General features: G+C 39.5%; 1 protein-coding gene across 2 annotated transcripts in view; it reads right to left on the bottom strand.

Annotated features, from left to right (window-relative positions):
* GXYLT2 (glucoside xylosyltransferase 2) overlaps window positions 1-13,296 on the bottom strand; it is a 30,960-nt gene extending 17,664 nt beyond the window's left edge. For both annotated transcript variants that reach the window (XR_015695878.1, XM_014056053.2), the window contains exon 1: window positions 12,873-13,296. Coding sequence is in view for 1 of the 2 variants with exons in the window: in XM_014056053.2 (XP_013911528.1) it covers window positions 12,873-13,171 (299 nt within the window). In the remaining variant the exon portion in view is untranslated. The remainder of the gene's footprint in view (window positions 1-12,872) is intronic.

Genomic DNA, 13,296 nt, shown 5'->3' with positions numbered 1-13,296 from the left:
TAGTGGTTTGCTGTAATTTAATATATTGTCAATATTATAAACATTCCTAACAATTATATATTGCAGAACACACACAAAATTCAACCTCAGAATTTATATCTAGCATTAGGGAGCAGCATCAACTGTTTATACACTTGGAGAGTCTAAGATCAGTTGCAGTTTTTAGATTTTTAAAATCAACTTCTAAACTAAATGCATGAAGTATTTCAAATGTACTTTGAGTGTTTTTTGTTATCGACCTCAGTCTTTGAAGACAGTAGAGGGAATACATTCAGATAAGTAGAGAAATAGATACTCCTGGTCAATTAACTAGCAATTTCCAGATTAGTAATTTCCAGACAACAATCTGGAAATTGCTCCACAACCATATCTTGGCCTTACATTAAGTGCGGAAAGTTAGTATTCCTCAAAGATGTGAATTCGGATTTAAAGAAGATTCACAAACATTCTTGGTTCACTATGTTTTTATTGTCTCAGTAAATCTTCCATGGTGTCCTTAGCCAAATAAATACCTAACATTTACATTTATTAAGTTTTAGATTTAGCTAACTTTTAAAAGGCAAAACGTAACCCCAAAAAATTATTTTTATAAAAGAAGTCATAAAAAGAAATAGAGGTAATGCATACCACAACAATTATCCCTGTGCTGTGGATAGATACATATATACATAAGTTGCCATTAGCAGTAATGGTGGCAGCTTTTGAAAAAAGCACAAATGGGGTGCACCTTGGTAAGACCTTCTGAATCAACATGACTAGGGAGTAGATTGCTGGTTTCTTTCCTTGCTTCTACCTGAGATAGCTAGACACCAGGGGCATGCAGTCAGGGGAGGCAGGGGAGGCAGAGCCTCACCACTGTGATCATGAAAAGAAAATAAGGCAAAAGGAAAAAGGCAAGAGCTGAGGTCAGGCTGAGCTAGTTGCTGCCAGAGTCACCATGGACGACTCTGCTTAGTGCTTAACTGTTTAAAAAATCCTCTAAAAAAGTGCCCTCTATAGGAGGCAGCAGGAGAACGACGTGCCTCATCTAGTCTGGTGTTTTATGATCACTCGAGCAGAGTTAAACAAGAGTTAAAAACCAAAAAATTCCTGACGTAGATGAGGCACGTTGTTCTCTTGCCTCCTCCTGTAGAGGGTGCTTTTTTAAACAGTTAAGCACTAAGCAGAGTCATCCATGGTGACTCTGGCAGCAACTAGCTCAGCCTGACCTCACCTCTTGCCTTTTTCCTTTTACATTTTTTTTCTTTTCATGATGGCAGGCAAGAGCAGAGTTGAAATCCTCTCTGAAACAGCTGGAAAAGGTACGTGTGGGTCAGAGGGAGAGGGAGGAATTCAAACTTCATCCTCCTGGTGCAACTGTGTGTGTGTGTGTGTGTGTGTGTGTGTGTGTGTGTTTGAGAGAGGGGGAGGGAGCATATTGAGACAGTTCTTTAGTTTATGCACTATGTAACACTCTAATACTATGCCTTTGGGTCTTCTGAAATTTTAATTATCCAATCATAAGCAAAAACAATGTTTTCAGTAGAATGAATTTCCACTTCTATTTACACCTGTCAGCCAAAATGCTGCTAGTGGTATTGCTAACTTGGGCTGAGGAGGAAAACCTAAATTTTCTGAATCCTGGTGCAACTTTCTGTGTGTGTGTGTGTGTGTGTGTGTGTGTGTGTGTGTGTGAGAGAAGGGGGAAGGAGAGAGGGAGGAAGGAGGGGAAGAGAGAAGAAAAAGAAAAAGAAAGAAGGAAATTTATTTAGCAAAGGAGAAAAACAAATGCTGTCGCATTAAATCGGAACTGAGCATGCCTGGCTGTGGAATTCTGGGAGTTGAAGTCCACAAGTCTAAAAAAATTGCTTTCTCACCAGCCATAAACCTCACCTCACGTCACTGCTAGACACCTATACTCAGCAAAATTGCAAAAAGAACATTTTACTGAAGCTTTATGACTCACTTCATTAGATCTCATAAGCAGAACTTATGCAGATTGTTTGGAAAGGACAGGGAGGTATGGATGGATCATAGGATGGTGGAGACAAATTCTCAATGGCTGCATGAAGATTAAAAATAAGGATTTGACAAGTGCCTCTATTACATGGCATCCCTTAAGAAAGACAATACGATTGCAAGTCTATGCAATGCAAGCATTAAGCACTTCAAGCAATGCTATGTGAAGCCCTGGAAAAACAATTGCAGAGAACAATCTTCCTTCTGCTCTGGGAAAGGCACTATACCAACCATTCAAGCCCCCAAGCAGATTCACTGCTATTAGGATCTCCTATGGACTCTCTGGCAAAAGACCAACTTTAACAGAATAGTTTTTCTTTTCCGGAAGCATGAATTTCAGTCATCCTCAGCTTGATTCCTATCAAGTTCCAATCACTTCAAAGCCTGGTAAAGCAGCACTTATCTGCTAAAAACAGTCCCAGATATCTTCTAGTCTACGTTAATCGTGCTTATTTTGAAACCAATGCCAATCGCAGCATGAAAATATATTTGCACTTTTCCAATGTTTTTGTTGCACGTAATTGAAACTACAATCCTAAGGATAGGCATAGCAAAATTCAATTTATGTTCACTCAGAAGAAACTACTCTCCTGGGATGAGAAGGGGAGGAAGTGGGAAGAGAAAGAGGCTGAAAAAAAAAATCAAGAGAAAACCTTTGTTTTATTCCCCAAGGATCTCCATTTTTTATCTTTATAAATACAGGAAAATTGAACTAGGGAATATTTCTATATATCTTATTTAAATGCATTTGTTTTATTCCTTTCGTTACTGACACTTATATACCACTCCAGCAGGCTCAGCGGTCAAATAGGTCCATCCTTCCTGTAGAAATCAGTACCCCAATTCATCCCAGCAGCAGTCAAAGAACATCTGCCTATGACAAAAGGCAGGTGTTAAATTTCCACCATCTTCCAATCGGATACCATCTGTTCTGAAACAAAAACAAGACCTAATGTGTGACTACCCATATGTGTTGCAGCCATGACAGCGTGGGACAAGCCCATGGTTGTTATTATGGGGATAAATTCCCAGGTTGCTTCATAATTCAACACCAGGGGTGGCTAACTAAACTATAACAGCATAAATATGTGGAACACTATTGCCATTGTTGTTGTTGTTATTATTATTATTATTATACAATTGTATCACAGCGGCCAGTTGTTTTGCCAGATTTGGCATTGATTACTAGTCGGGCCCCACCCAGGGGCCTAGGACGTCGTAACGTATTTTCGTAATATGCGTGCAGATCCAAGCAGTGCGGCTTTTTGCAATTGACTGATGGTGATTTTGTCAATTTTTAACTGTTTTAAATGTAATTCCAGTGCTTTTGGAATAGCACCCAGTGTGCCAATTACCACTGGGATTACCACTGCTGGTTTGTGCCATAGTCGTTGAATTTCGATTTTTAAGTCCTGGTATTTTGCGATTTTTTCATGTTCCTTCTCGGCGACCCTGCCATCACCTGGTATTGCGATGTCTATGATTGTGACCTTATTTTTCTCAACCAGTGTGATGTCTGGTGTATTATGCGCCAGTATTTTGTCCGTTTGTATACGGAAATCCCACAAGATCTTGACCATCTGCTTTTCGGTGACTTTTTCAGGCTTATGTTCCCACCAGTTTGTTGCTGTTTCAGTATTATAATTTTTACACAAATTCAAATTCCAATGGATCATTTGTGCTACTGAATTGTGCCGCAATTTATAATCAGTCTGTGCGATTACTATTATTATACAATTGTATCACAGCGGCCAGTTGTTTCGCCAGATTTGGCATTGGTTACTAGTCGGGCCCCACCCAGGGGCCTAGGACATCGTAACATATTTTTGTAATATGCGTGCAGATCCAAGCAGTGCGGCTTTTTGCATTTGACTGATGGTGATTTTGTCAATTTTTAACTGTTTTAAATGTAATTCCAGTGCTTTTGGAATAGCACCCAGTGTGCCAATTACCACTGGAATTACCACTGCTGGTTTGTGCCATAGTCGTTGAATTTCGATTTTTAAGTCCTGGTATTTTGTGATTTTTTCATGTTTTTATTATTATTATTATTATTATTATTATTATTATTATTATGTTGTTGTTGTTGTTGTTGTTGTTGTTGTTGTTGTTGTTGTTGTTGTTAATCTTTGGTGAGATTCACAACCCTTGGGGCTGGTTGGTAGCTCAACAGCTCGAGTCCTAACCAAGGACCTAGGAACTGTTAAGGTAACATCGGAGGATATAAGCTGTTCCAAGTAGGGTGTTTTTTTGTAGAATCAGAATGTTCAAGTCTGATAAATTTAAAATTTCCAAATAGCGAGGTAGCCCTGTAGGTATTGCTCCAAGGGCTCCAATTACAATCGGGATAACACACGATTTCTTTTTCCACAGTCGCTCAACTTCAATTTGTAAGTCCCGGTACTTTGTGATATTTTTCTTGCTGTTTATCTTCAATTCTTGCATCTCCAGGTATTGCAATGTCAATGAACTATACTTTTTTTCTTTTTAACTATTGTTATGTCAGGTGTGTTGTGGGCCAAGTGCCTGTCAGTCTGAATTCTGAAATCCCATAAGATCTTGACTTTTTCATGCTCTACAACCTTCTCAACCTGATGTTCCTAGTGGTTTTTGCTGTACTCAAATCCAAATTTCTGGCACAATTTCCAGTGAATAATCTTAGCAACTCAGTCATGGCGTTGTAGGTAGTCAGTTTGTGAAATTTTGCTGCACCCACTGATGATTACTATTATTATGTGGTTAATCTTTGGTGAGATTCACAGCCTATGGGGTTGGTTGGTAGCTCAACAGCTCGAGTCCTAACCAAGGACCTAGGAACTGTTAAGGTAACGGCGGAGGATATAAGCTGTTCCAAGTAGGGTGGTTTTTTGTAGAATCAGAATGTTCAAGTCTGATAAATTTAAAATTGCCAAATAGAAAGGTACCCCTTTAGGTATTGCTACAAGGGCTCCAATTTCAATCGGGATAACACACAATTTCTTTTTCCACAGTCGCTCAACTTCAATTTGCAACTCCTGGTACTTTGTGATTTTTTTCTTGCTGTTTATCTTCAATTTGTGCATCTCCAGGTATTGCAATGTCAATGAACCATACTGGTATGTCAAGTTATTACAAATGCTATTTAGGTACAAGAGGTATGTTCCTGCATCAGGAGGATAACTCCTACATCTGCACCAAGGGCAAACTAGAAAAGAAAGTGGAAGAGTGGAAGCACGCCTGGCTACGCTGAGGCTCATTAGAGAAGATGAGGTGATTCTGGATAAGAAAGAAGGATGTTCTCCTGTTTCTGGCCATCTGTCTTCTTGGTTTGCTAACTTGGACCCAACACTAAAAAAAATGACAGTTTAGGACAGGGTGTCAAATTTGATTTCATTGAGGGCTACAACAGAGTTGTGTTTGACCTCAGGGGTGGGGTGGAGTGGATGTGGCCAGGGTGGGCATAGCCAACTCGACATGACTCATGTCGTGGATGCCTGTGGTGGCCCGAGTGCTCTGCCAGAGAAAACAGGCTCTCAAGCTCCTTTTTCGGCTGCAACAGCCTCCTACAACTCATTGCCAGCGAAAACGGAGTTTAGGAGGGCAGCATGCGGCCCTCTGGAGCTCAGTTTTTGCTGGCAAAGGTACTGCGAGCCAGTCCTTCCAGGGCAGTCCCACGGGCCAGATCTAAGCAACTCGAATCCGGCCCCAGGCCTTGAATTTGGCACCCCTGGTTTAGGGAATGAAAATAGTTAACTGGCTATTATTATTTTATTAGCATAAGAGCACCCATATTTGCGAATGATCAACGTTCTGATAAATGTGATCTGTCAAGCTGCAATTATCTAGCAGCGTCAATAGGCAAGGATTTAAAGGAGAGGTTGCACAGAAGACAGTTGTAAGTATTCTCAGCCTGAAAAAATAAAATTCAACTAGATTGGAGTGAAATTTTAGATATCTCCCAAGATGATTATGCAACAAAATGTAGAGTCCAATTTAAAGCAGATGTGAAAAATTTTATAGGCAAAGTGCCCTGGAAACATACCACACTGAGCCAGTTAATACCAGAAAAAAGCCAAAATCTTTTAAGGCCGCTAATTACCCAGAGCTGACTTGATGCTCTAAGCAGCACAGTCAGGATATTGTACTGCATTTACTGTCACTAAGCATGCTTTGAAATTTGAACATACTATGTTCAAATAGTTTTCCACCAATACTACATTGCTGTTAGCCTTTATAACACCACAAAGAAGTAAATCAACGGCTTTTCCCTCCCACCTTTACAAAATAATCAACATTTCACCAATCTTTTGATAGTTTCAGGGCAGCTGAGAAATGCTGTTAATTCTCTCTAGCCTTAGAACCATTGATTGATTTTCTACTTTGTTAAACATTAACTCTTTCTAAATTTTTAGTATTGGTTCCATACTCCTCTGGTAATTAAGGATGCTCATTTGATTTGAAAACAAACATTTTTCAAAACCTTTATAACAGGATCAGATCACAGGTGAAATGCTCTGAAGTCTGCTACCGGTTCACTTCGCTGTCTGCTTCGCACACATGCGAAGCAGGCGCTACCACGCAGAGCTGAAAAATGAGAAGTCAGAAGCCTTTTCTGAGTCTACAAAGCTAAGTAGAACAGCAAAGGGGGGGGGGAACAGCTGTGCCGCAAGATTTAGATTTGCTAGAAAGCAGGACTTCCTAATTTCTAGCGAATATAAATTGCGCAGTATAGTTGATTGTTGCACAGCTGATTGTCAGATCTACTGGTTGGCCCCAACCAGTAGCATTTTTTTACTATCGGTTTCAGCAAACTGGTCCAAACCAGTAGCATTTCACCCCTAAATCAGATATCAAATCCAGTAAAAAAAGATTATGGCTTTAAGGACCAATCCATGACATCAAAAGTAATTATAACTAATTACCTGGACTGTGCCAATAAATTTAATGTCTTTAAAAGTAAAACATCAAGAAATAACTTGCATACTGTATGTGAACAAACTGCTTAAGATCAAATGTGAAATATTTCATCATTTCAGACATGAAAACTTTCAAAGGAATGATTAATAGATTAAGCAAAAAAAATGCAATTCAACCATAAACTATCAAAACTTTCCATGGATTTTCTTACAATTTTGTTTATCTACCTGTAAATATTGAACATTTACCTCAACTTAAAACTGTCCCTATTTTTTCCACTAGCAGGATAACATAGTATACCATCCCTAAATTTGGACTGGACTGGAATTAAGACAATCAGTTTAATTACCTTGTTGATTTCTCTGATAAGCCCTTGAGCCAAGTTTGAAGGGGCCAATAAGAAGTGCCAATGAAGAACTTTACCGAACATTTTAATTCAAAAGGGATACTAACAGCAGCCTGGAAAGAAACTGTGACATGAGTCTGTAGCTGTGTAATTCACAGCAGGGAATTACATTTACATACCAATGTCCTTTAACAGGAAAAAACCCTTAAAACTCTGAAAGTTTTTGTATAGTACTGTTCTCATATTTCTTTGACACAGCATTTTAGATCAATTATAACAATTGCAGAAAATGAATGATCTGAGAAACCAAGAATGTTATCAGTCAGAATCTGGTGACTCAGTTAATTTGTAAAGCAGAGTCACAGAAATTTTAGGGAAAGGCAGAACACAATGATTAGCAACTTCTTTTTCATCATCCAAGTTTTTAAGAGTTATATGATTAACGTGGTATATGTTTAATGTTCCGAGCTGCCATAATACCAACTGCCTAGTATTACATATGCTTATGAAATAAAATAAATACTGGATTTTTCTTGGGATTATTTCAATTAATGGAAAATTAAGCAAAAATGGCTGTGCTTCATATAAAGGGATAACACTAGAGAACAATGTACTTATTAATTTAGGCATTGTAGGCAATATTGTAAGTTTCAGGAAACAAAACAGATAAAATAAATTTTAAGAGATAAATTCCTATTCTCCTTCCTTAAGAGATTCTCCCTTATTTGTATTCATTTTTCAGTGCAAGACTAGCAAAGCACTTCTCCAATGACTTACAATCATAATGGAGCCTATCCATTATGATTGTAAATTGTGATGGTTATAAAGCAATTTTACCATTACTTTTTGTGGCAGTTGTTAAGTGAATCACCATTATTACATGAATATGCAGTTAGTAAGTGAATGCTGCAATCACTGAGTGAACCCATTGTTCACTATGGAGTGTTTTAGCCGAAAATCAGAAGTAAATATTGGTTATTAAAAAAAAAGTCATTAAATCACAGTCGTGTGACCATGGGGCACAACAAATGGCCATAAATACATTCTGTTTGCCAAGTGCCCAAAATGCAGTCAATGTGACTCTGGGGCTGTACATTCTAACTCCAGAACTAGAATCTTAATTACTTTTTGGGAGACATATTGACCAGTAGTAAATCAATGACTACCTGCATGTAAGGAAGAGAGATAGGATTATATAAGGGTGCTATACCATACACTACCCATCTCAGCCTACAACAAGGACGATCCCTTGTATGCACATTGCTTCTTCATAGCACAAAATCCCTGAATGAGGTAACAACAGAAGCTCCAGGTTCAGCTGGCCATTAATGTTCTACGAAGGGAAATACTGCTTTGCATTCCCACATGTGTGCAGTAAACAGACTTAAGCACTTTCTTCTGAAGTTCCCTTTTGAACTTTAAAGGCTGTAAACCTTTTGAGTTGGAATTGCTAAAACCCAGTGCTGATTTGCAACATAGGTTACATTCCATTGTGGCATATGGAATGCCCTCCATTGAAAGCAGCTATTCTTAATTACCATTGCTTTTTCCTTTCTATTCAGCTAAATGGGAGGCTTTCCCCTCACACCAATTTTGTGGCATACACCACACCCCAGTTCTGCTATATTCAGCAAGCAAAAGGTAGTTTGTCCTTCTATCCTACTCATCCTTTGTCTTTGCTCTAACTGCTCGACCAGCACAGATATGTGCCGAATCCCTGTCATTTTCCCCCAATATCTTTCTGATGACAGAGCACAGTTAATATTCTGTTCATGCAAGGTAAGAATTCTGATTGTGTTCATATGAGGACATCTAGTTTATTTGATCTCAGTTCAGAAAAGTTGAGCAGGATCAGAACTGGTGAGCGAAGGATGGGAGCACAGTAGGAAAGTTCAGTGACTGAGAAGAAGGAAAAACCACTTCCAACTTCTTTCAAGTAAACTTATCCAAGTAAGTCTCCAGCACCTTAGCTAAAGCAGAGCCTTGATCTTTTCACATGTAAAGACTTTCACTATATCCTTCTCCTCCACCACCCTCAAGTCAGCTTAACTATAATGTAAGGTTACATCCTTTCTTGTCCTTTTCACCAGAGGTTTTTTTTCCCCCTTCCCCACAGGAATGTATTCATTTGCTACTGGCTGAAATGTTCTTGATCATCTAAGATATGCTCTAAAGAAAAATGACTTCAGAAGGCACAGCAGCTAACAGAAAAAGAATCCTGCTTTAATGCAGCCATTTGAATTCCATCCATGATTCACTAGTGGTCACAGTAAACATTCTTTCTTCTCAATCAGATACAAGGCTAGTTAGGAACCTGGAGCTTTAATAGGATAAAGAATAAGATCTCAGAAAATGGGGCATTCTTTCATTTCTGTGCAACCATGAATCAAAGGCAGACCTGTTTTGTTTGATAGATGAGGTCGCCCTGATTAAGAAAGGGGGTGAGAGCAATTTATTTCAACCCAGAGAAAGCATGCAGCAATTATTTGTACTTTACCAAATTAAAAGCCTATTATTGTCTAGCAATTTTATTCTCACCCTATTTTTCTTAAGTAGCATAACAGGCATAAATTGCAGTATGTTTTTCTAATTGCCATTATATAAAAAGCTGTAATTAATGTCTTAAATTAAAAGCATGTTGACTGTTTGGTTAATTATTCAACCTCATATTATCAGACGAGCATCGGTAAAGCCACACACCTGTCGTGACATTTGGTAATCAGTGGAACCATGTAGAATGAACAAATCAAGAGCTGCTTTTTAAGACTGATCTTTTATACGGTAAAAGTAAGGCTCAGTCCATATTTGGATGAAAAAAATAGGGCTTTTAAGCTGGATAAACTAATGGTAATTTTTTTGGTTCCATTATTTCCATAGGAAAAATAAGTTATTGCTTTACCCAGTTTGCTTTCAGGTTTCATTCACAGTATTGGTTATTATCTTTAAAGCCCTTTGTGGCATGGTTCCAGGTCACTTAAGGAATCATCTCAGCCCAATAGGATTATCCCACCCCATTTACTCTGGGAGAAGGGGCATGCTCTAGATCATATTGGCCCAAGAACTGTGGTTGATGGGGCCAGGAAAAGAGTCTTCTCTGCCATGGCTCTTATCTTTTGGAATATCATTGACCTCCAAGATGAGATCTTACTCTCTCGACCTTCCAAAAGAGCCATAAAATCAGGTTCGGCAAACTGGCTTGGGACCCTGATGGGGCACTCCCATTTTAGATGTGGCTAATATATTGGTAGAAAGTCCCACTTCCACCCAAATATACATTGCTTCTTTTTATTTACTTTAATATTAGTTTTAATGTTTTAACTTTTAATGCCCCATATTTTAATGTTTTAATCTTCTATTTTATTATTTATGGTACTCGAAGCTGCCCAGAGTCACTTGATAGTGAGATGGGTGGCATACAAATTTAATAACTAAATAAAATTTAAAAAAATTAAAATTGCTTTGGCACCAATATCCTGATCCGAATCATTGTTGGTGGTTGAATCCATCCACTGCAGGAATCCTCACATGTCCTAAGGAAATGCCTAACCAACCTGTCAGAGTGTGTACAGTGTGAACATGTGAGACAATCAAGGAGCAAATACAGTAAAGCAAGGTTTATATATAAATAGTGGTTTTATCTACAAAGAATGTATACATATATGTACTTTAGTCAGACCTCAATCAAACAGCAATTACAGCACACAAGGAGAGAGAGATACCCCCCCAAGAGGGCCTCTTCTTATTACAGGCTCTTAAAGTGATATTAGCCCAAAAAGCTTGCTGACTCATTCCCAGTATTATAGTATTGTAGCAGCTGGTCAGCTCTCAAATCATTACCCTGACACAACCTTTTTCTAAAAAAATTCCAACGATGGAGCATTCAAGATGACTGCAGGATGCACCGATCCCACTGCTTCATAGATCTCAGTCAAAAATTACTCCTTATTTTGAGTTTGCATCTCACTAACTGGTCTTTGCTTTATGCTAAGACACTTAGCATACACCCTCTTCCCTGCAACAATCTTTCAAGTTATAGAAAATTGCTATCATGCTTCTCTTTAGCCTTCTTTTCTTTAAGCTAAACACCTTGTCCTTTCAACTTTCCTGAAGATTTAACATCCAGCCTCTCATCATCTCTATTGCTCTTCTCTTCTCTTTTTCTAGTTCAACCTCCATGCATCTGATAAAATTTAGAACTTAAGTGTCTATTTTTAATGTTATAGTTTGTTGCAGTCACCCAGATGTTTAAACTGGATTTGGCACTTTTATCCACCTGTCAAGTCCTTCCCAAGGACCTGGAATTGGGACATTATTAATTTTATTTATATCCTGCCTTTATTATTTTTTTATAAACAATTGAAGGCAGTGAACATACCTAATGATCCTCCTTCCTTTTCTTTCCCCACAAAAACAACTCTGTGAGGTGAGCTGGGCTAACAGAGTGACTGACCCAGTGACACCCTACTGGCTTTCATGTCTAAGGACTAGAAATCAGTCTCCTAGTTTCTAGCCTGGCGCCAGGCTAGAATCATTTGACCAAACTGTCTCTCTATTTGTTAGAATATTGTGTTAAGCCATGTTTCTTTATTTCTTTTCCCAAATAAGCAGACACCAGAAAACTCCAATGTGGAACTGCTGACAAATTCCCACATAGCTTCCAGCAACATGTAAACTAGCAGTTATGAACATTACTATAAGCATTTAGTTGGAATAGATACACAGGGCAGGAAGCCAATGCATGTCATCTTTTCCAAGTAATTCAAAACTTTGTTATCTCTACAGAGGAAAACCATTAAGAGTGAAACAATAGTAAGCAGAGAAGAGTATAAACATTCCAGAAACAAAGGATTAAGCATGGAGGACTTCAGTTGCTGATACAGAAACATTTTCAGGAAATCAGTTTGGGCAACTGATTATTTTTTTCACTTACTAGTCAATGGGTATAAAACTGGAGAATATTTTGAGATTGAGTGGATATCTAAAGGCTGCTTAACATCCTGTATACAGCTGTGAGTCCACCTCACAAAACATTATATTTATGAGCAAATATGTATGTTCCAGAGAGAGAGAGAGATGTGAACCTTAACTGTTAGTGTGTCTGTGTGTATACACACACACACACACACACAAACACACACACACAGAGTTCTAACATCATTACATACAATCAGCAGTTTTACAAATTATGCATAAAAATATACATTTCCCTACCACCACATCCTGATTATTAAATGACACATTAAACATGATTGTTGGACTCTACCCTATTAAATACAAACTGCATGCTGGCTTAGTATCCCTGTGAATATACTTGCGCCATACATCTTTCACATGTTTGAGAGTATACGGAAGGCACCAATCTGTATTTTGGAGTAAAATCCCTCAAATAAGAATTCCAACCCCAATCGGATAAAGTTTCGATGACTCCACTCTCCCCCTTACAAAGCAAAACCCACGGAGTTTACCAGCGTGACTCAGGGCGTACCTCTCGGAGAAACCTGGTTCCCGCCCTAGGAGCCGAGAGAAGGATGAGGCCCCATCTCTCCCAAATCCCCACCGACCGACCGACCCACCCATTTTGTTTCAAGACACGATCCACCCGCAAGAAAGGGTTCGACTCGAAAGGCTTTACCGAAGGTTCGTTGACTTCCCTCTGGCTCGACCCGCGCTGCGTTTGCCTGCTTTTCGGTGGGGACGTGGCTCCCGCTTGGAAACCCGAGCCGCCTTTTCCTTCTCTGGCTCCGCCGGCTGGACGGGTCTGAAGCGAGTCTGGAGCGGCGAGGCGACGTTGTTCGCGGCGGCCACGGGTCCCGAGGGGCTTTCCCCCGCCGCTGGCAAAGGCGGCTCGTCGGCGTTGCCCACCAAGAGGTAGAGGAGCAGCAGGAGCGCCAGGCAGAGCGCCAGGGCCACCACTTTGCAAGAGAGCCTCATCGTCCGACAAGCAAGGGCTGCCTCAGCCCCGATGAAGAGACGTCCCCCTCATCCTTTCGCTCCCGCGCTGGCAAATTGGATCCAGCTTTGACATTTTAAAGCCGCTCGCTCGTTTGCTCGCCCGC

This window comes from Thamnophis sirtalis, unplaced genomic scaffold (genome assembly GCF_051295495.1).
Source record: "Thamnophis sirtalis isolate CommonGarterSnake01/CBP01778 unplaced genomic scaffold, rThaSir2_p1.2 scaffold_3, whole genome shotgun sequence".
NCBI lineage: Eukaryota > Metazoa > Chordata > Lepidosauria > Squamata > Natricidae > Thamnophis > Thamnophis sirtalis.
The sequence above is the reverse complement of the archived record's forward strand: the minus strand, read 5'-3'. Positions and strand labels throughout refer to the sequence as shown.